Source organism: Phyllobates terribilis, unplaced genomic scaffold, assembly GCF_046119375.1.
Source record: "Phyllobates terribilis strain yellow unplaced genomic scaffold, ASM4611937v1 Scaffold_1__5_contigs__length_1240528914, whole genome shotgun sequence".
In the NCBI taxonomy this organism is placed as follows: Eukaryota; Metazoa; Chordata; class Amphibia; order Anura; family Dendrobatidae; genus Phyllobates; species Phyllobates terribilis.
In genome coordinates this window covers 67287537-67311082 of record NW_027362761.1, presented here as the reverse complement: position 1 = coordinate 67311082, position 23546 = coordinate 67287537, and the positions used below count along the sequence as shown (strand labels likewise).

Genomic DNA, 23546 nt, shown 5'->3' with positions numbered 1-23546 from the left:
TACACAGCACCAGCAACTTCTACCTCATAGCATCATCTTACACTGCCCTGGAGCTAAGCTCTGCCTGTGGAGAGCTGAACCAACTCTATTGCATCACCATCAGCTCCAGAGGATCTGCACCGCAGCGGCGGCCCCATATAGCCGCATACCACAGGTGGCGTCACGAGCATTAAACTATAAAAACTATAATCTCCTTTTTATTGACCGCCCTGGGTCACCGACCGGGTCACCGCCCCACTGTGACATCCCCCAGCACCGACCACCCCTGCTACCGAGTACCCCACGGCCCAGGGGGGCGCGTCATATTGATAATCACTTACTTTGTATATTTCTTGTAAGCCATTTAAACTTTGATTCCACCACAGACAAGTTTCATTAAACATTTGCTCCATTGTAGAATTTTCAATTTCTGAAAGCCAAAGTGTGATAATTGGTCACCAATCATTTGCCTGTTATTTTATAACTGAATAAGCTTGGTTTTACATTTGAGATATTTTAAAGGGTTATTCGCTTTAATTCCATTGTACAGGGTGGGCCATTTATATGGATACACCTAAATTAAATGGGAATGGTTGTTTGTGGCACATTAGTATATGGGAGGGGGAAAACTTTTCTAGATGGGTGAAGTTGGCCATTTTGGATCCAACTTTATTTTTTTCAATGGGAAGAGGGTCATGTGACACATCAAACTTATTGAGAATTTCATAAGAAAAACAATGGTGTGCTTGGTTTTAACATAACTTTATTCTTTCATGAGTCTTTTACAAGTTTATGACCACTTATAAAATGTGTTCAAAGTGCTGCCCATTGTGTTGGATTGTCAATGCAACCCTCTTCTCCCACTCTTAACACACGGATAGCAACACCGCAGAAGAAATGCTAGCACAGGCTTCCAGTATCCGCTGTTTCAGATGCTGCACATCCCGTATCTTGATGGTATGGTGTGGTATATGGGGTACAAAGATAGTGGGGCCATTCTTCATCAATGGAAACCTCAATGCCACTGGATATCTGAAATTGCTACATGATAATGTGTTGCCCTCTTTATGCACTGAAGATGGCACTTTCCCTGAGTTTTTCCAACAAGATGGTGCACCACCACATTATAGGTGTCAGGTCCGAGCATTCCTACATGAACAGTTTCCTGGAAAGTGGATTGGTCGTCGTGGGCAAGCTGAATGGCAACCAAGGTCTCCCAATCTGACCCCCTTAGACTTTTATCTTTGGAGTCATCTGAAGGCAATTTTCTATGCTGTGAAGATAAAGGAGGCTCTACAAAATACTGACTTTAGACTTGAGGGGTGAATAGTTATGCACACTGAAGTTTTCAGTTATTTTGTAATATTTGTTGTTAGCTTAACAATAAAAAGAAATGTTTTAGTTGGTAGGCATGTTCTTTTCATAAACTGATGCAAACCCTCAAAAAACACAGTGAAATTCCAGATTTTGAGGTAGCTAAACACAAAAAATGCCAAGGGGGGCTGGGGTTGAATACTTTAGCTAACCATTGTATATGGTTCCCATAATTGCAAACCATCTGTAAATCTGTGTACTGACCGTAGGAGACTTTTTCCCAGTGTTATGAAAAATAATTACTGTGTCCATGATGTAATTGAAGCTAAAGGAGTTTTTACATGTCATTATGGTTACAATTATCATCATGTTTAATTTTGCAGTAAATGCTGGTAATGTATTATAATTTATCACCTGAATTGATACATCACTTTTAATCTTTTGGTTTTCCAAAATATTTTTAGCCCCTTCTAAACATCCCCCGTACATGTTAGGCACAACTCGGGAGATGTTGTATGGAGCAGGCTCCCAGGCTGAGCTTACCCCTTGCCCAGCAGAGCACAGTGGTCAGTCTGTGTAAACGGACCCTAACGTTGTACCTGTCCAACACAACCATCTCTGGTGAGCAAATAACATACTTTCTATTGCACATTAGTGCAGTTCCCTTTAAATTGTTAAAGGTTTTTCTTTTACTTTGCAGTTAGATTCTCCATGTTCTTCATAATTTGTGAGAGCTTGTTGGCTCTTGGCATAATTTGATATTTATTGCAGTGTAATCACTCGGCAGTAAAATTGGGTAACAGTGCTTGATATCTCTATTAACTTAATTTTATTCTGATACTGTCCAATGAGAATCTTTTTTTTTTACTAAAACAGATTATAATTAGGAGAATAACAGAATCCTTGATCTGTGCTCATGCAGCATTTTGGTGCACCATAAAGGAATGTGTATAAACCAAAGACTTTTTTTTTCTTTGGATTCAATGCTCTTTGAATAAATGTCCACATGCACCAAAACCAATATATTAATTTTAGACCTTAAAAATTGAGGCATCTGTACTCACCATCACTTGTTATGTTAATATGAGCATACGCAGACAGCTCCGTGGATGGCTCTGTAATATTCACAAAGTATTCTCCTGCAACAGGCAAATCCAAACAAAGTACTGGAGTAACTTCATCTGTGCTGAAGTTAAACATTATGCTCTGGAGTAAACCGCCTGTAGACCACGTCCTTCCTTGGATAAATATCTACAGAAGAATGATATGTGGTATATCACAGCCTAGAAATCACTGTACTATGAATTCTACAATAGAAATACTCATTTTAAGTTGGTTCCTTTATGATTCACAGTGTTGTGTTGTGTTAATAATTCCATAATACTGTCGCAAGGAATATTTTTTGCCGTTGGTTGGGACGAAGGCAAATATATCTATTAGGCAAAGTGATTACTTCACTCACCTTTTCCAGTGCTTCCCTACTATAAATATTAAAGGGAATCTGTTGCCATGTTTTTGATAACCCATCAGCAAGCAGCCTGATATAGGGGCAGAGACCTTGATTCCAGATATGTATCATTTACTGGGCTGCTTGCAGTCATTTTGATAAAATCCTGTTTTCTCTGCTGCAGATCTAGCAATTATTTGAATGCTGTGCACTGTATAACCCACCTCCCCCACCACTAATTGACAGCTTTCTGCCCATGTACAGTGTACATAGAAAGCTGCCAATCAGTGGTGGATGCGTTGTTATACAGAGCTCATGAATATGGAGGACTACCTGGCAGTAGGTTTACTAGTACTCTAGTGATAATCTCCTGCTGATAAAACAGTGATTAAAAAGGTCATCAAAACTAGATATTTTTAAATCCAAAGACCCAAGGTCAGCAAATGAGTAAGATCTAGGAATTTATATAGGAGCACATAATATACTTACTGTATACACCTCAGATGATCTTGCTGCTGAAGAACTTCTTGTCCAGGTCAAACATGTGTTATTCAATACTGCAATGTCGTCAAATGTTTGTTTCACTGCTTAATAAAACAGACAATTTAATTTATTGTATATAGCTTACATTAACGTCACTGTTCAAATAAATACACGTAATTATATTCATAAAGTACAGTATGTTCATTTGACATTGGAAAGCTTAAAGGGGTTTTCGGGTCTAGATATAGAAGAAATGCTCTTCTATGAGCTAGAATGTGCAAATAGACTCATCAGAGAGAGGAAGAAGACTGGAACCCTATGCCACTTATTGAATGTAACAAACCTCAAAGTTAATAATGATACTTTAACGATCCTTGCCACATGACTTCAAATAAGATGTCAAATCAGAAATTCCATTTGCAGACACTTGTTGCGGGGTGTTTGCCCCTCATCAATGTAAAGCAGGAGATCTGATTTGGCTGGGTTGTAAGTAGAGATGAGCGTTGTTCGACTCGAACTGTTCGCCAATCTCAAATTCGAGCTGTTTTGGGCGGTGTTCGAGCCGTTCGGCGAACACGAACGATTTGAAAAAAAATCGGCTGTTCGATAACTGTTCGTGCACCAAAATCATAACTGGATTTTTTCTCAGTAATGATGAAAATTAATGTTAATACGCAGTTTGAGTGTACAGCGGGGTGGGGGGAGGGGCAGGGGATGGACCTCTGCAGGAACAATGAAGATCTCCATTTTTTTTTCTCTTTCCCGCATTTGCAGTGGGGAGGTGCAATCTGTCAGCAGCGCACACACAGCGCGAAGTGCTTTTTTTCACACAAGCAAGGGCATGTGACGCGCCCCTGGGCCTGTGTCGCGCTGCGCTGCGCATGCGGGAGCTTACCCGGAGCCGGATCTGTGGAGGGTTGTAGTCTCGTGGCGGTGACCCGGTCCGTGCCCAGGGAGTCAAACTAGACGGCAGTCCATTAGTAGTAAATGGTTGATGACTACGCCACCCGTTGAGTGCAGCCAGGGGGCTGCTGCTGCAGGGCAGACCGCTGAGGCCGATGGTGGGATTGTGCAGCGTGATAGTATAACCCCCAACGGGAGGGGTATGGCCTCAGGGCAGCCGACGTGGATGATGGGGGTAGCAGGAACCACTCAGAGACGGTACGGTGTAGTTCAGGGTCTTTACTGGTAACAACAAAAGACCCTCCCGGAGTACTTGCTAGCGGATGGGGCCTGGTCAGTCCTTGAGCAGATGGGATCTCCCCTGGCCAGGCGTAGTTGTAGGCCTCCCAAACTGACTGTACTCTTCTGGCTACCTTGCTAGGAGCTGATGTAAGTAGCCCACGTCCCTGAGTGTACCGTGTGGTGCTCACCCGTATGGCCGGTGACTCGGGGCCTTCTAATGGCTTCCGCTCCACGATGGCGGTGCTGGTCCCACGCGTGTGACCGTGCCTTCGGGCTTCTGGGCCAGAGGACCTGAAATCCCCTGCCTGACGGATTCTGCTGCTGGGCAGGAATTAGTCCCCACAGCCTCGGACTCCGGGTCCGGTAAAAAGTCTTCTTAGTCAGGGCGAACTCTGCAGCTGCCAGCCCCTGACTCCTTGTAACTGCTGTTTCTCCCTATGCTGTCTCTACTTCTTCTCTTCTTCTACTCACTCACCCTGCCTCAGCCCCAGGTTTATATAGGGGAAGTTCTTCCCCTCCCAAGACTGGGCAGGAGGTGTGGCATGCACAGGATCCCTGACTAAAGGACCTCCCACCTGCTCTCAGACATAACATTACGTTACTGTGGCAACCAGACCCCTGGGGTGTCACATTCCCCCCTAGTAAAATTTAGTACTCCGGGACTAAACACATTTAGAAAACATAACAAGGCAAAACATTAATAATACAATAAGAAAACACATAAAGATGGTTACGGCGTGTCCGCAACCGGGTGCAGTCTCTGAAGAAAGCAAGGTGTCCATTTCACCAACACAGGGAGACGTAACCAGGTAGGGGGTCTGTTCTACCCTGAGTCCTTGACAGTCTTTAGTCCATCCTGGGTTACGCTCCAACTATATACAAGGATTCCCGGTAAATCCACCAAGGATTCCTAAAAACAACTAGAAATACAAAATTACACACAAGCAACTATAGACAGGTAAACATTATAAAATAGCTTAAACATTTAGATCCTCCAACGTGCGGGTAACTGGCCTCTAGTGGCCCTAGTGGACCTACGGAGCTGACTGTCTGGCCCTGAACTACAGGGTGTAGGAGCTGTCAAGGGTAAACTGGGCAGCTGTCTACCGGCTCTTTGTCTCACTAGGGGTACGGCAGGCTCACTATAAGCAGAGGGTTGATTCTCCTGTTCTACTTGTGTGGAGTCTTCTGCCTCCTGGACCGGCTGTTCTTCCAGCTCTACCCGTTGCTCCGTAGGTTCTTGGGATGATGGTTGGAGGAAGGTGAGTACGGGTACCACAACTGCACCATTGACTTGAGTCCAAGACCGAGGGAAGTCCCCGAGCACGGTACTAACCATATCTTCCCTTTCTCCCACGGGTCGATGGTCTTCTTGTTCCTCTTCAGGGTTCCTCAGTTGTTCGGGACACTTCTTCAGGTGGTCCCGGGATACAATGGCTGTGGTTTCCCCTCCGTCTTTACTGATGGTACAGACCTTCGGGTTCTCGTGGCTTGAGGGCAGTACGGTGTACGGGTCCTTCTCCCACTGGTCATCCAACTTGTGGAGCCGTCTTTTCCTCTTCAAGACCTGCTCTCCGGGTACCAGGGGAACAGCGGGAGCATACTGGTTGTAAGTCTTCTCTTGTCTTTCCCTAGCCTGACAGAGACTTCGCTCCACGCTCTCCTGTACTCTCCGGTACTGCTGCTGCCTCTCTGTGTCCCAGTCTGTTTCTGGTGAAGTGTCCTCAGGTGTCAGGACTCCCATTTCCAGGTCAACAGGTAACTTACCAGGTCTCGCCCTCATTAGGTAAGCCGGGGTACAGTTGGTGGAACCTACCGGGATGTGGTTGTATAGGTCCACCAGATCGGGCAACTTCTCAGGCCACAGACTGCGTTCTTCCAGGGGCAATGTTTTTAGAAGATCCATTACCACCTGGTTCATTTTTTCACAAAGTCCATTAGTTTGCGGATGGTAGGGTGTCGTCCTTATCTTCCGGCAGCCATACAGATTGCAGAATTCCTGGAAGACCTCCGCTTCAAAGGCAGGTCCCTGGTCCGTCAGCACTTGGTCCGGGTACCCGTGTGGACGGCAGAAGTGCTGCTGGAAGGCCCTAGCTGCTGTTTGAGCCGTTAAGTCCTTGACGGGGACGACAACCAAGAACCGGGAGTAATGATCCACGATGGTTAACGCGTAGACGTAGCCACTTCTGCTTGGGGTCAGTTTTACATGATCCAAGGCTACCAGTTCCAACGGTTGCCGGGTGACGATGGACTGCAGGGGAGTCTTCTGGCTGGCCCGGTCCTTCCTTCTCAGATTGCACGGGCCACAGTCTCTGCACCACTTCTCGATGGTTCCCCTCATGCCTACCCAGTGGAACCGCTCGCGCAGCAGGAACTCCAGTTTTTTCCACCCGAAGTGTCCAGCTCCGTCGTGGTATGCCTCCATCACCATGGCTGCGTCTCTTCGGGGCACCACTACTTGCCAGAGTAGTTCATGCGTCCGGGAGTTGACCATTCTGCGGCACAACTTCCCCTTGTAAAGGAATAGTCGACTCTTCTCCGCCCTTAGTTGTTTGGCTTCCTCCGGAGCGTCTGGTTCAAGGCGAGCCTCCGGCCGAGTCAGCATCTCCTTCACCAGTCGGACGGCAGGGTCGCTGTCTTGCGTTTCCGCCCAGTTGTAGTGGGGTAAGGGGTTCAACGTAGCAGCCTGCTTACCCCTTACCCGGTGGGAATACTGGATAGTCCCATGACGGTGGAACGCAGGGAGTTCAACTTCTTCCAGTCCTTCCGGATCTTCTCCTTCGTCCGGCAGGTTGGGCATCCTGGACAGGGCGACCGCGTTAGTATTGGAGCGTCCTGCCCGGTATTTGATTGTGAACTCGTAGTTGGACAGACGGGCCATCCACCTCTGCTCCAGGGCACCGAGTCTTGCCGTGTCCAGGTGTGTCAACGGGTTGTTATCCGTGTATACGGTGAACCGGGAAGAAGCGAGGTAATGCCTAAAGCGCTCGGTGACTGCCCATACCACGGCCAGGAACTCTAGCTTAAATGAGCTGTAATTTTCGGGGTTCCTTTCGGTGGGTCGCAGTTTTCGGCTGGCATAGGAGATTACTCGTTCTCTCCCCTGCTGAATCTGGGACAGTACGGCTCCTAGCCCGATGTTACTGGCGTCGGTGTAGAGGATGAAGGGCTGGCTATAGTCCGGGTATGCCAAGATTTCATCCCCCGTGAGGGCCATCTTCAGCTGGCGGAAGGACTCTTCTTCTAGCTTTTCCCATTTGAAGGGCGGCTTCTGGTTCTTGGCCTTCCGGGACTGGCCTATCAGGAGGTCCTGCATAGGTGCTGCCTTTTTGGTGAAACCGGGAATAAACCTTCGGTAGTAGCCTACCAACCCTAGGAACTGCCGCACTTCTTTTACGCTGGAGGGGCTTGGCCATCCCTTAATTGCGGTGATCTTATCGGGGTCGGGAGCCACTCCGTCAGCGCTCACCACGTGTCCCAGGTATTGCACCTTTGGTTTCAGGAGGTGACACTTGGAGGGTTTCACCTTTAGGCCGTAACTCGCCAGAGCTTCGAACACCTCCGCCAGGTGTTTCAGGTGGTCCTCATAAGTTTTGGAGTATACGATGACATCGTCCAGGTACAACAGGACCGTCTCGAAGTTTCTGTGGCCCAAACAGCACTCCATTAATCGTTGGAAGGTTCCTGGGGCGTTGCAGAGTCCGAACGGCATGCAGGTGAACTCGCTAAGTCCCATCGGGGTGGTGAATGCGGTCTTCTCCCGGTCCGCCTCTGCTACAGGAACCTGCCAGTACCCGCTAGTGAGATCCAAGGTAGAGAAGAAGTTAGCAGATCTTAAAGCAGCCAATGACTCCTCTATCCTTGGTAAGGGGTACGCATCCTTGTGTGTGATACGGTTGATTTTCCGGTAATCTACACACATCCTCATGGTGTTGTCTTTCTTTTTGACTAAAACTAGTGGGGCTGCCCAGGGGCTACAGCTATCCCGGATTACCCCAGCCTCCTTCATGTCTCTAAGCATCCCCTTGGCGTGTTGGTAATGTGCAGGGGGTACGGGTCGATACCTCTCTTTTATGGGAGGATGATCTCCCGTGGGGATGCGGTGTTCTACCCCCTTGACTCGCCCGAAGTCTAACGGGTGTTTACTAAACACTCTCTCATACTCTTGAACCACCCGATAGACTCCTTGTTTCTGATGTGAGGGAGTGGAGTCAGTACCCAGATGTAGTTGCTGACACCAGTCCTCCATGTCTTTCTTAGAGCCGTTACCTTCCTCCGGGTGAGATGGAGGCAAGGGTTCCACAGATTGTATAGAATTTTGATTAGTGGTATATAATTTGGCTAGCGTGGCATACCGGGGCAGGTACACTTCCCTCTCCCCGATATTTATTATGCGAACGGGCACCCTCCCATGGCGTACATTGACCACCCCCCGTGCTGTCAAAATGGTGGGCCTACTGTCTGAGTAAACTGGTTCTACCATTGCCTGGTAATCTCTACCTCTCAGACCAATAGCTGCCCGGCACCAAATCATCATTTCACTTTTTGGGGGCATGGCAATAGGAAAAGGGTCACACATTCTTACGCTACCAATCTCACCGCCGGAGAGTTCCACTTGTTGCCGTTGCATCAGTGCCCGGATCTCTTTCTGGAGCACCCGCTGCTCGCCGGAGCTGGCGTTCTTGGCAACCTGCTGTAAAAGGAAAATCACCTCTGCAAGACAATTTTCAATTACGTTAGTTCCTAGAGTTATTTTTGGGTGACTCTCATGTTTATCAATATCTACAATGATCAGTCCCTGTGCGGCCAGTTCGACTCTACCGATTTTGAGGGTCACCTCTTTAAATCCGATCTGTGGCACGGGCTGGCCATTGCTGGCGATGATACTCAAGTCGTCGTCAGGGTAGCGGGTAATATCCGAGTCATTCCAGTACTGCTTGAAGAGCACGTACGGGATGGTGGTGACCTGTGACCCGGTATCCAGTAGGGCACTCATGGGAATGCCATCCAGTACCACAGGCAAGACTGGACGTCCTCCCACATATCTGTCGCGCCAGTTCGATGGGCCTGGTGATCTTTTTCCTGGGGGTTGGCCCTCTACCCCAGGTTGTGCCCGTTTAAAGAACAGTACCTTTCCATATGTCCGGGTTGATTGCAGCGGCGGCAGATGGGTCGTCCGTCCTCGCTGTATCGGTCACTGGGTCTTCCTCTGGCCGGTGGGGTCCTCCTTGGTCGACGCCACGGGATGTCCTCCGGTCCGGATGCCAGCTGGATCTTCCCTGGGGTGGAAACCTGTAAAGACTGCACAGTTCGGGTTAGCGCAGCAACGCTCTTAACTAGCTCTTGGACCTGATGGTGTAGGTCTGGAGCCGGGTCATTGTCCAAAGCCTGCGCATGAGCTCCCACAGGCCCTGTCGACAAGGGCGCCGCCTCCTGGTGGTAAGTGATAGCTGGGCGCCTGTGGGTCACAACGCCACCCGGTGCTGGTTCTCGGAGCACCCGGATAGCTCTATCCTTGAACTGTGCAAAGTCCAGATGGGGATCCTGTAAGGCCATTGCCCGCAACTGGGTTCGGTGGGCATTGCAATATAAACCCTCTATAAATTGTTCAGTCAACAGCCTGTCCTCGTTTCCCACCCCATCAGGGTCGGTCTGCTTTATGGCCCTCAGGGCCTCTTGTAGGTTTAGTGCATAGTCCCTTATACTCTCATGCGCTCGCTGCTTGCACCCGTAGAATCTAAGCTTGATCTCGGCTGAGGTGCGGGTATCGAAGGTGTCCCTCAGCCGGGTTAGTATCTCTGCGACAGTCCTCCTCCCAGGTGGCCAAGATTTTACTTCTCTTTTGGCTGCCCCGGTTAGTTGGGCCACCAGGATGCTCACTTTTTGCTCTTCTGTGAGGGGGTACACCTGGAAGAGGCTATCCAGCTTTTCTCTAAAGTCATGCAGGGTATGTGACTCCCCTGAGTACTGGGGTAGCCAAGCTGCTCCCGGGATATAGGGCATGGTGAAGGGCATAACTGCAGCAGCGGTAGCGCTGGCGGGGGTTGAGGCAGTGAAGCTCTCCTCCGTATCCGACATCTTCCTCCCCCTAGTGGACCGTGGCCTACCTTGCGATGATCCTCTTCCGTAGGCCGCGGCTCCGCAGTGGATCGTCAGGGTTGAGGACCTTCCGTCGCGCTCCTGTGACGTCGGCGTCTGCTGGGCTCCTTCCAGGACCTTACGCAACGTCCGGACGTGAGGCGGGGCTTCAGTTCTCGCGCGCTTTCGGAGTCCACGCCCCTCTTCTTCCCGCGCGGCGTCCTCAAGATGGCGTCCAATGGCGGGAAAACTCCACTGATGGCGGGAAGAAGGTCGAAGATGGCGCCGGATGGCGGGAAAACTTCGCGGATGGCGGGAAGAAGGTAGAAGATGGCGCCGGATGGCGGGAAACCTCCACGGATAGCGGGAATCTTCACCACTGGTAAGTTTGAACAGTCTTTGCTTTTCAGGCACGCAGTACCCGGTGGTTGCGGGCACGAAATCCTGCCGACTACGCCAAAGTTGACGCGCCCCTGGGCCTGTGTCGCGCTGCGCTGCGCATGCGGGAGCTTACCCGGAGCCGGATCTGTGGAGGGTTGTAGTCTCGTGGCGGTGACCCGGTCCGTGCCCAGGGAGTCAAACTAGACGGCAGTCCATTAGTAGTAAATGGTTGATGACTACGCCACCCGTTGAGTGCAGCCAGGGGGCTGCTGCTGCAGGGCAGACCGCTGAGGCCGATGGTGGGATTGTGCAGCGTGATAGTATAACCCCCAACGGGAGGGGTATGGCCTCAGGGCAGCCGACGTGGATGATGGGGGTAGCAGGAACCACTCAGAGACGGTACGGTGTAGTTCAGGGTCTTTACTGGTAACAACAAAAGACCCTCCCGGAGTACTTGCTAGCGGATGGGGCCTGGTCAGTCCTTGAGCAGATGGGATCTCCCCTGGCCAGGCGTAGTTGTAGGCCTCCCAAACTGACTGTACTCTTCTGGCTACCTTGCTAGGAGCTGATGTAAGTAGCCCACGTCCCTGAGTGTACCGTGTGGTGCTCACCCGTATGGCCGGTGACTCGGGGCCTTCTAATGGCTTCCGCTCCACGATGGCGGTGCTGGTCCCACGCGTGTGACCGTGCCTTCGGGCTTCTGGGCCAGAGGACCTGAAATCCCCTGCCTGACGGATTCTGCTGCTGGGCAGGAATTAGTCCCCACAGCCTCGGACTCCGGGTCCGGTAAAAAGTCTTCTTAGTCAGGGCGAACTCTGCAGCTGCCAGCCCCTGACTCCTTGTAACTGCTGTTTCTCCCTATGCTGTCTCTACTTCTTCTCTTCTTCTACTCACTCACCCTGCCTCAGCCCCAGGTTTATATAGGGGAAGTTCTTCCCCTCCCAAGACTGGGCAGGAGGTGTGGCATGCACAGGATCCCTGACTAAAGGACCTCCCACCTGCTCTCAGACATAACATTACGTTACTGTGGCAACCAGACCCCTGGGGTGTCACACATGTGTCATTGGCAGTGTATGTCACACGTCCTTGCCCTATAAGACCCAGCCATTTTCCCCGTCGCCACCATTTTCTCACTGCTGCAGCTGCGTGTTAGACGGCACCGCTGTTGCTGTGTGCGCTATACCTTGTTAATTTCAAGCCAATTTTCGCACAAATCTACAGATAGCTTGGGAGTAGGGAATAGTTGTGATTGCAGTCCTTTTAAAGACTAGGTTACAGCATTTCCTACGACTTTTATCAGGCAGGTCTGTGCTCTTAAATAGATAGATTGTGGGAGTAAAGACTAATTGTAATTGGAGTCCTTTTCAGGACTAGGTTACATCAGTTCCTATCAGTTTTTGCCAGGCAGGTCTGTGCCAGTGCTGTGCAAGTTTTTTTCACAGCATTTGGCTAAATCTAGCTAAGCAAATCCTTTTTGGCCTCTTGCAGTGTGTTTTAGTCAGTGGAGTAGAATATCTGTGTTGCAAGATATACCACCTGTGTATAGAATACCAATTTTTTTACTGCACCTTGTGAAGTAAAACCTTTTGGGCATAGCATCATTCTATTAGTCCATCTATACTGACCTCCAAATACATGACCTGCAAATTGAATATAATTTTTTTCTGCATCTAGCTCTGAAAAAATATTTGGGCTTCTAGCAGTGTGTGGGACTTGGTCTATTAGTCCATCTATACTGACCTCCATCAGGTTGCAAATTCAATATAATTTTTTTCTGCATCTAGCTCTGAAAAAATATTGGGCTTGTAGCTGTGTGTGGGACTTGGTCTATTAGTCCATCTATACTGACCTCCATCAGGTTGCAAATTAAAAATAATTTTTATCTGCATCTAGCTCTGAAAAAATATTTGGGCTTCTAGCAGTGTGTGGGACTTGTTCTATTAGTCCATCTATACTGACCTCCATCAGGTTGCAAATTAAAAATAATTTTTATCTGCATCTAGCTCTGAAAAAATATTTGGGCTTCTAGCAGTGTGTGGGACTTGTTCTATTAGTCCATCTATACTGACCTCCATCAGGTTGCAAATTAAAAATAATTTTTATCTGCATCTAGCTCTGAAAAAAGTATTTGGGCTTCTAGCAGTGTGTGGGACTTGGTCTATTAGTCCATCCAGGGGTGGATTAAGAGTAGCAAGGGCCCCGGGCAGTTTAGACGGCATGGGCCCCCCCACCCCACACACACACACACACACACCTGATGTATCACATGACTTGTAACATGATCCCCCTTTGATAGATCATGTGATAGTTCATGTGAAATTAATTCTGAACAATATTAATATATTAATTATAATAATTTTTTTATATTAATTGTATGACTTAATATTGAGCACAATTAAGTATGCTGACATCCCCCTATGTATGTAGGGTCTCATACTGTATAATATGAGCTTTCACATAATCCTCCTATACACAGCAGGAGGCCACACGGCGCCCCCCCAGATACAGCCGGAGGCCACACGGCGCCCCCCCTAGACACAGCCGGAGGCCGCACGGCGCCCCCCCCCAAGATACAGCCAGAGGACGCACGGCGCCCCCCCCCCAGACACAGCCAGAGGCCGCACGGCGCCCCCCCCAGACACAGCCGGAGGCCGCACGACGCCCCCCCCAGACACAGCCCGAGGCCGCACGGCGCCCCCCCCAGATACAGCAGGAGGACGCACGGTGCCCCCCCCCAGATACAGCCGGAGGAGGCACGGTGCCCCCCCCCAGATACAGCCGGAGGACGCACAGCGCCCCCCCCCAGATACAGCCGGAGGACGCACGGCGCCCCTCCCCCAGACACAGCCGGAGGACGCACGGCGCCCCTCCCCCAGACACAGCCGGAGGCCGCACGGCGCCCCCCCCAGACACAGCCGGAGGCCGCACGGCGCCCCCCCCTAGATTACAGCCGGAGGCCGCACGGCGCCCCTCCCGCAGACACAGCCGGAGGCCGCACGGCGCCCCCCCTAGATTACAGCCGGAGGCCGCACGGCGCCCCCCCCCCCCAGATACAGCCGGAGGACGCACGGCGCCCCCCCCCCAGATACAGCCGGAGGACGCATGGTGCCCCCCCCAAGATACAGCTGGCGGACGCACGGCGCCCCCCCCCAGATACAGCAGGAGGCCGCACGCACACAAACAAACATATACAGACATATACAAAGACAAATACATACACGCATAGGCTGTGTGCGTTTTTGCAACGGAATTTCTGCAGCGAAAATGCTGAAAAATCGCTTGGTAATACGTGCCCCATGGTCTCCAATGATAATCCGCATGTGCTGTGCACATGCTGCGGAAATTTCCAATACGGATTATCAATGCGGAAAAAAACGCAGCAAGTCCATTAATTTTGCGGACACGCAGCGTAATTGCCGCCATTGACTTGCATTGAATCGCTTAATATCCGCATGACTACATGTGCACATGCGGATATTAAGCGATTCAATGTGCGGATGGTACCCGGGTTTTGAGAAGAGGAGGCTCTCATCCAGACCCGGGTACCATAGTACCTGTAAAAAAAAGAATTTAGAATAAAAAAAATAAAGATTATACTCACCTTCCGATGGCCCCCGGTCTCCTCAGCGATATGTCCGGTCTGTTGTATGCGTCGCGGTGGTGTGAAAGGACCTGCCATGACGTCATTTAGTCATGTGACAGGTCACACGACAGATGACATCGGCTGTCGCGTGACCTGTCACATGACTAAATGACGTCATGAAAGGTCCTTTCACACCACCGTGAGCCGCCCAACACACCGGACGCATCGCTGAGGAGACCGGGGGCCATCGGAAGGTAAGTATAATCTTTATTTTTTACAATTCTTATTCTTTTTTTTAACTATTACTTGGTCACACTATATATGCCGGTTGCATGGATTTATATAGTGTGACCAAGTTGTCAAGCACTTTTCCAAGTGATGCTAAAATCGCTTGGAAAATTGCTTGATAACCCGCATGCGGAAATGCATGCAAAAAAGCTTGACAAACGCTTCTACCAGGCGGGAAAAACGCATGTAAAATCTGCATGCATTTTTCCTGCCAGGGAGAAGCGGAAAAAATATGCAGCATTTCTGCATCGTGGGCACATAGCTATAAACACAAAAATACATATAAACAGACATATCACACAATGATATCTGCACACACTGACACATCACTCACCATTCCCCTGCTCGGCACCAGTCGTCCAGCTCCTCTATGGTGGTAAGAAGCAGAGCAGGGCACACTGCATGACGTCACGCTAGCAGACACTGCCGCGCACAGGGCCGTGTCTTCTAGCTGTGATGCGGCCGGGCCAGCACACGTGCGCACACACGATATGCAGGTATGCGCACACATGCACACGTTACGCAGATATGCGCACAGACACATACATACGTACATATCTTATAAATACATAAAACTGTCCTGTCCAGCAGCTCCTCAGGCATGTCTCAGTGCAGGGCCGCCGGCGTGTCACAGACATGGCCCTGGACCATCAGAGGGGCCCACTCGCCGTTAGGGCCTGGGCTGCTTCTACAGCATCTGTGTAGGACCTCTTGCGCTGCTTGATTGCCGGCACTTCACCTGACATGGCCGTGCGCTGTGCGGTTGTGTCTGGTAGTAATGGCGCGGCAGGGGCAATACACAAGCACAATTATAGGCGCAGTGTCATTAATACCAGACACAATCGCACAGCTCACGGCCATGTCAGGTGAAGTGCCAGCGGTCCTGCACAGGGGAAGCAGCCCAGGCGAGTGAGCCCCTCTGATGGTCCACAAATACATAGGTATAGATACATATGACGCGCCCCCTGGGCCAGTGTTGTTGGGGATACCCGGAGCCGGATCAGATGGGGGTTGTAGTCTCCGAGTGGCTGTGACCCGGTCCGTGCCCAGGGTGTCAAGCTCAGTGTGTGGCAGTCCTTACTGATGTTACTAAAGTTCTTTATGTCGACTACGCCACCCGTTGAATTGCGGTCACTACGGCCGCCGCTGCAGCAGGGTCCGCTGAGGCTGATGGTGTTTGTGCAGCTTAGGTGGTATAACCCCCAACGGGAGGGGTATAGCCTCAGGGGGTCAGGTGCAGAGGATGGTGGTTGTGGAAGTGCAGGGAAGATGGTAATGAGAGTCAGAGTCGGGTTGTGCAGTTCAGGGTTCTTTACTTACTGCTGTTCTTGTACCGGTCACTCCGGCCTTGAGTGACCACCCGAGCCGTGCTGCGTCCACCAGGTCCTGGACTCGGCCAACCCCCAAGTAGTTCTGGAGCGTGGTTCTGAGCTCCCTTTCTGTCCTGTCCTCGTCTCTGGCCTTCCCCACCAGGGATCCACCTAAGTCCGGCTCCCTCGGGCCTCTTGTTGGCGAACCCTTGTCTCTGGGTTCCCTGACCCTATGCGTGGTCTGCCTTCCGGGTGGATATAGTGGGTGGCCGTGGCAGATTCTGCCCACGGCCTCCGGTTCCTGGCTAAGGTGTGCTGTAGCCTCTGCCAGCTTGGGATCCGGTACCCTGTTGCCAACTCTTCACCCTCTGGTCTAATTTGGGCTCTTGGAGTTCCTTCTTTCTCCCCCTCTGGGTCTTTCCTTCTCCTCTCTCTCTCTGGGCCTTGGGGCTGCTCTGCTCCTCTGCTTTCCTCCACTGCTCTGCAAAAGACTGACAGACTGACCAGCCTTCTGCAAAAGACTCCTCTGCAAAGACCCTGATCTAAGATGGTGCCCACCTTATATACTCCCTCTATGTGTGAGCTCAGGTGACCAGCACCCAATGAGCTCCTAACTTTACCCAGGCTGCTCCCCCTATCTGCCCCTACACTACTGGGATGTACCACCCCCCTCCCACTCCAGCCAAGGACAGACTCGGTCGTACCTGCACATTTCTAAGTGGGAGTACCGTTGGTCTGCTCCTCGGAAATGGGATGTGTGTAGTGCATGCAGCTAACTGAGCTCAGTTCCACACTCCATCCTTACCCGGGAGTGGAATATCACACCTCTGGATTGAGGTGCAATACCCCTGTAGCAGCCGAATCCTCAGGGTGCTACATTCCCCCCTGGTAAATCACAGCACGTCCTCGGGCTGTAAGATATAAAAAACACCAAAACATACAATTTTTTTTCATAAACATAAACATATAAAACATATAAACATCATCAGCAGCAATAAACTTTTCATATAAACATTCTTGTCTTCTGGTACCTCCGGTCACGGTGCAACTTGTGACCGGGTAAAGTGCGACAGTCTCTTGAAGAAACACGGTTTCCTATAAAACCGGTAGGGGGCGCTTTAGGAAGCGCAACTATATACAAGGGGATATGGCCGCTCTCAGTCCTCGGCCAGGTATTAGGAAAGGGATGACCGCTCTCAGTCCTCGGTCAGTGGGGAAATGGGACACACTGGAACAGTTCACACTTGTCCCAACGGGAACCATATTTAAATTAGCAGCATGGCATATACCCTAACGGGTAACTTTATACAGTCTCTTCACTACCGTACTCAACGACGGCGTCCTCCTGCTCTTTCTTTGTGGACAGTTTCAGTTTCAGACCCGTCCGGGTCCTCTTGCTCCTCCTCACACCGCAGCTCCTCCTCCGTCAGGCGATGCACATGGAGGGCGTAGGGTCCTTTGGCACACTTGTGCCGGGTGAAGGTGACCTCGTCCCCTAAATACAGGTCACGACCTCTGTGTCCCTCCGGTAGGTGGGACTCAACGTCTCTCCTGGTCACGAAGACGTCGCCTGGGGTGCGGTGATCCCTGATGAAACCCCACCCATGCTGCAGATTGAACTTTATCACAGTCCCGATGGTACGGGGACCATGCGCTGCACGGGGGTTTCTCCTGGTCCGGCTCTTCTGCTCCGCGCTCCTTATTTGGGCTTGTTGTTCCCGGACCCGCCTCTCTCTCCGCTCCCTCTCAAAGACCTCGAGCTGCTGGCGGCAGCACTCTGCACGCTCCGCTGCGGCTGCCCGAGTCTCCTGAGTGAACCCCATGAGGTCTTCTCCGGTGGGATCCCACTCAAACTGGGTCTCTTCTAGCGGGGGCGAGATCCTCTTTATGGGCTTTGGAGCCGGGATCAGGGGTTCGCACATGGCCCTTGCTTTTTGCAGCTCCAGCTGGATGTATTCCTGGGGCCATACGAAGGGCTGCCCATCCGGGCACGTATGCTGGGCGAACAGGTCTTCACCCAGGTGCGGCACTCTAGATGTTGAGGGCGCGTTGATGGTAGCGGCGCCCGGGTCGACCAGGCCTTGCGACCAGGCCTGGGGCACCTTGAAAGTAAAGGGCACCGTAAGAACGGCGGCGCCCTGGGTTATTCGGCCCTGCGACCAGGCCGGTGGCTCCGCGGAGGTAGGGGGCGCTGTGGGTATTGCGGCGCCCGGGGATACTAGGCCTTGCGACCAGGCCGGTGGTATTTCCTGTTTGGTCGCGCTCGAGGTCGAGGCGTGTGACGTCACAGGGGTCGCGGCCGCGGTTTCCGGTTGAGGCCTAGTCGGCGGTGGTGACGTTGCAGCGACGGGCACGGCAGGGGGTACTTCGGGCTCTGCGACGGGGAGCTGGGGCAGGCATGCGGTTTCCCGGCTCGGGGTAGTGACGTCCCCTTTACCTGCCTCCATTCGTTCGGCTCCCTTCTCGGCGCCGCCTCCGGCCTTCAGTCCTCCTGCGCCATCCTCAGAGGCGGTCTGTCTCCTCGTCTCGGGTGGCGTGCTCCGCTGACGAGTCTCGGTCTGCTGGGCCATCTCTCGGCTCCACTCCGCCAACGTCTCTCGCTGTACCCGGGCCATCCTCCGTGCGAGGCCCTCCAGCGCGGTCTGTGCACACTCCCGGTCTCGGGGGAGCTGTGTTAGGATCTCCAGCAGGCCTTCTGGAGTGGCGACCTGCAACAGGCTCCTGACCACTGGGTCGGTGCTGCCTGGAGTGGCGGCCCGCATCAGGCTCCTGACCACTGGGTCGGTGCTGCCTGGCTCTCCCTCCATCTCCGGGTAGGCTCTCTCTGGACTCTCTTCCAGACGTCTTGTCTCCGGGTGCGCTCTCTCCAGACTGCTCCAAGCTGCACCCATCTTCGTTCTCTTCTTCTGTCTCCGCCCACATCGAGGGTGGTCCCGGGGCAACTTTGTGATTGTCAGTTCCAGGGGCAGTTCTCTTACGCTGATGGACACTTCCAGCATCACAGTCTCTGTTGGTGGGCGCGGTTTCCGCTTTTGGCGCCATTCTTCGACCTGGCCCACGATGGGAGGTGACCTCTTGCCACCCTCTGGCACGCCCATAATGGCGTCCGCTCTTCCAAGGCGGGCAATCTTTGGAAATGGCGGGAATCGTCTCCCAGTGGCGGGAAACTCCATGGATGGCGGGAAAAAGCTGCAAATGGCGGACAACCGGCGGGAAACGACCTGTGATGGGGTCCGTTGGCGGGGACCCTCCGGAACCGGCGGGAGACTTCTTTTTGAGGTAACGGTGAACTTTTCTTCAGGCACGCAGTACCCGGTTGTTGCGGGCACGTTATCCTGCCGACGACGCCAAAGTTGACGCGCCCCCTGGGCCAGTGTTGTTAGGGATACCCGGAGCCGGATCAGATGGGGGTTGTAGTCTCCGAGTGGCTGTGACCCGGTCCGTGCCCAGGGTGTCAAGCTCAGTGTGTGGCAGTCCTTACTGATGTTACTAAAGTTCTTTATGTCGACTACGCCACCCGTTGAATTGCGGTCACTACGGCCGCCGCTGCAGCAGGGTCCGCTGAGGCTGATGGTGTTTGTGCAGCTTAGGTGGTATAACCCCCAACGGGAGGGGTATAGCCTCAGGGGGTCAGGTGCAGAGGATGGTGGTTGTGGAAGTGCAGGGAAGATGGTAATGAGAGTCAGAGTCGGGTTGTGCAGTTCAGGGTTCTTTACTTACTGCTGTTCTTGTACCGGTCACTCCGGCCTTGAGTGACCACCCGAGCCGTGCTGCGTCCACCAGGTCCTGGACTCGGCCAACCCCCAAGTAGTTCTGGAGCGTGGTTCTGAGCTCCCTTTCTGTCCTGTCCTCGTCTCTGGCCTTCCCCACCAGGGATCCACCTAAGTCCGGCTCCCTCGGGCCTCTTGTTGGCGAACCCTTGTCTCTGGGTTCCCTGACCCTATGCGTGGTCTGCCTTCCGGGTGGATATAGTGGGTGGCCGTGGCAGATTCTGCCCACGGCCTCCGGTTCCTGGCTAAGGTGTGCTGTAGCCTCTGCCAGCTTGGGATCCGGTACCCTGTTGCCAACTCTTCACCCTCTGGTCTAATTTGGGCTCTTGGAGTTCCTTCTTTCTCCCCCTCTGGGTCTTTCCTTCTCCTCTCTCTCTCTGGGCCTTGGGGCTGCTCTGCTCCTCTGCTTTCCTCCACTGCTCTGCAAAAGACTGACAGACTGACCAGCCTTCTGCAAAAGACTCCTCTGCAAAGACCCTGATCTAAGATGGTGCCCACCTTATATACTCCCTCTATGTGTGAGCTCAGGTGACCAGCACCCAATGAGCTCCTAACTTTACCCAGGCTGCTCCCCCTATCTGCCCCTACACTACTGGGATGTACCACCCCCCTCCCACTCCAGCCAAGGACAGACTCGGTCGTACCTGCACATTTCTAAGTGGGAGTACCGTTGGTCTGCTCCTCGGAAATGGGATGTGTGTAGTGCATGCAGCTAACTGAGCTCAGTTCCACACTCCATCCTTACCCGGGAGTGGAATATCACACCTCTGGGTTGAGGTGCAATACCCCTGTAGCAGCCGAATCCTCAGGGTGCTACACATACACACACACATATAACACACACACACTGCACATGGACTTACCCTTTCTGTACATGATGCAGGTTCTCCCATCTTCTCTGTGGGGCAGCCTCCCCTCCTCTTGAGGCCCGACTGCAGAGCTCTGGTGTAATTGCAGGGCAGGAGGGGGAGAACGGAGAGGTAACATTCAGACCCGGGTAGGGGGCAGGGAGAGCAGTGGGCTGGCCATGCTGTAAGCTGGCTCTGTGCTCTGCTGGAGGCCGGAGCAGGTGGGCGGAGCCTCCTCTCCTGCACTTACACAGTCAGTTGCTGGTGAGTCATCCTCGCAGCGCTGCCGGACACAGCAGAGCAGATTCCATCTTCCGACTCCCGGGCCCTCCTGTCACACATTATAATGAGGTCAATCCGGCCACAGGCCCCTGGGAGCCCCGGGCCCCATGGCAGCTACGGGCCCCGGGCGGTAGCCCGGACTGACCTCATTATAATCCGCCTATGAGTCCATCTATACTGACCTCCATCAGGTTGCAAATTAAAAATAATTTTTATCTGCATCTAGCTCTGAAAAAATATTTGGGCTTCTAGCAGTGTGTGGGACTTGTTCTATTAGTCCATCTATACTGACCTCCATCAGGTTGCAAATTGAATATAATTTTTTTCTGCATCTAGCTCTGACAAAATATTTGGGCTTCTAGCAGTGTGTGGGACTTGTTCTATTAGTCCATCTATACTGACCTCCATCAGGTTGCAAATTAAAAATAATTTTTATCTGCATCAAGCTCTGAAAAAATATTTGGGCTTTTAGCAGTGTGTGGGACTTGGTCTATTAGTCCATCTATACTGACCTCCATCAGGTTGCAAATTAAAAATAATTTTTATCTGCATCTAGCTCTGAAAAAATATTTGGGCTTTTAGCAGTGTGTGGGACTTGGTCTATTAGTCCATCTATACTGACCTCCATCAGGTTGCAAATTGAATATAATTTTTTTCTGCATCTAACCCAGACAATAGTTTTGGCCTAATACCACAGTTTGGCCACTCAGCTCTGCTCGGTTCCCATCCATTGTTTTTTTGTGCAAACAACTCCAGAGTTGTGAATTAGTTAACCACCAAAATGAGTGGAAAAAGGCCTGCTGCTGGTGGAAAGGGGAATAGGCGTGTTGGGAAGGGGAAAAAAGGTTGTGTCCATGGGGTAGGTGTTAAAGCAACAGTAACATCTGCAGAAGAAAGACCATCTTCCAGCCAAACTAAAATGTCTACTTCTTTTAGCGGACAATGTGATAAGATCCCTTTCTTACGGCCACGCCAATCGCTACAAATTCCAGATGAGGCACAAAAACAGCAGGTGCTTCAACGGATATCAAGTGCTCCTTTAAGTGGGCTCTCCTCCACATCAACTTCAACATCACAAATACTTCAGTCCTCAGAGGTAGAACAGATGGTTGAGTCTGCAGAGCTGTTTACTCATACTATAGCCTGGGAATCAGAGGTCGGCTCCAGCGCTTCAGTGAATCCAGACGAGGAAATGATCTGCACTGATGCCCAGAATCTTTATGAGTCGGATCCAGGACCAGACGCAGAAGGTTCTGACCATAATGTAGACCCTCATTCCCAAACTGTAACTCCTGTTGGTGGAGACAATGAGGAAGACGATGATGAGACTCAAATGCCTGATTGGAGCGACAACTTTAGTTTTTTGTCAGGGCAGGAACAGGTTGGCTCTGAGGACGATGGGTGTGATAACACACAGGGTGATGATGATGAGGTTGGAGATCCCACTTACTGTCAACCCACAGTCAGCCAAGAGATGAGGTCAGCAGAGGAGGTGGAGGAGAATGCTAGTGACGACGAGGTCAGGTTGCGCCTTCCTGGACAGAGACGTAGTACTGGAAGCACGTCAACAACTGCATCCTCAAACACAACTCTGCCTCTCACCACAAGTCGTGGTGGCTCTTCAGGTCGCATGGGTGCCAAGCCTTGCATAGCCTGGGCATTTTTTCAGATCGATAAAGATGACCCAACTCGTGTTATCTGTAACATTTGTCAGCAAAAGCTAAGTAGAGGCCAAAAAATACATAGTTTGAGTACGTCATGCATGAACCGGCACATGGACATGAAGCATAAGTTGCAGTGGGAAGCTCACTGTGATACAATGCGGCCTAGCCGGCCGGGCCAACAACCGTCTGCCACATCTTGTGCATCCGCGGCCTCTTCATCCTCTGTGACTGGGGGGACAGCAGTCACACCTGTTTTGGGACGCAGACCTGCCACCTCTTTACCCGCAACAGCCAGCGTGATTGGCAGGTCATCATTTTCTTTGGAGATGGTAACACCAGCTGGTGTTGAGCGCTGTCCGATATCGATAGCAGCACCTTTGGATCAAGGCAACCTAACATGTCCGCCTGCATCTTCCTCACAGACCGGCAGTTTGCCGGGGGCACCCTTATCAACCCCGTCTAAGCACAACAGCCAGCCCTCGGTCCCTCAGATGTGGACAAGTAAAAGACCATTTCCTCCTAGCCATGAGAAAGCTAAGAGGTTGAATTTCACCATCTGCAAGCTCTTGGCTACAGAAATGCTGCCTTTCCGCCTGATGGACACAGAGGATTTTCGAGACCTTATGTCCGTCGCAGTGCCCCAGTACCAGATGCCCAGTCGGCACTACTTCTCAAAGAAAGGTGTGCCTGCGCTCCACCAGCATGTCGTACACAACATCACCGCTTCTTTGAGAAACTCTGTGTGTGACAGGGTGCATTTCACCACAGACACTTGGACGAGTAGGCATGGACAGGGGCGTTACATGTTGCTGACTGGGCACTGGGTAACTATGGTGACAACAGGACAAGGGGCTGCTGTCCAAATCTTGCCGTCCCCACGAGTTGTGCGTCAATCCTCTTTATCTCAAAGTTCCTCCACTGCTTCTGCCTCCTC

General features: G+C 51.7%; 1 protein-coding gene across 1 annotated transcript in view; it reads right to left on the bottom strand.

Moving 5' to 3' along the window:
- SUSD1 (sushi domain containing 1) overlaps positions 1-23546 on the bottom strand; it is a 644959-nt gene that overhangs the window by 321790 nt on the left and 299623 nt on the right. Inside the window, exons 14-16 of the mRNA XM_073663765.1 lie at positions 3230-3327; positions 2358-2544; positions 321-409 (exon numbers count right to left, since the gene is read on the bottom strand). Of these exons, the coding sequence (XP_073519866.1) occupies positions 321-409; positions 2358-2544; positions 3230-3327 (374 nt within the window). The remainder of the gene's footprint in view (positions 1-320; positions 410-2357; positions 2545-3229; positions 3328-23546) is intronic.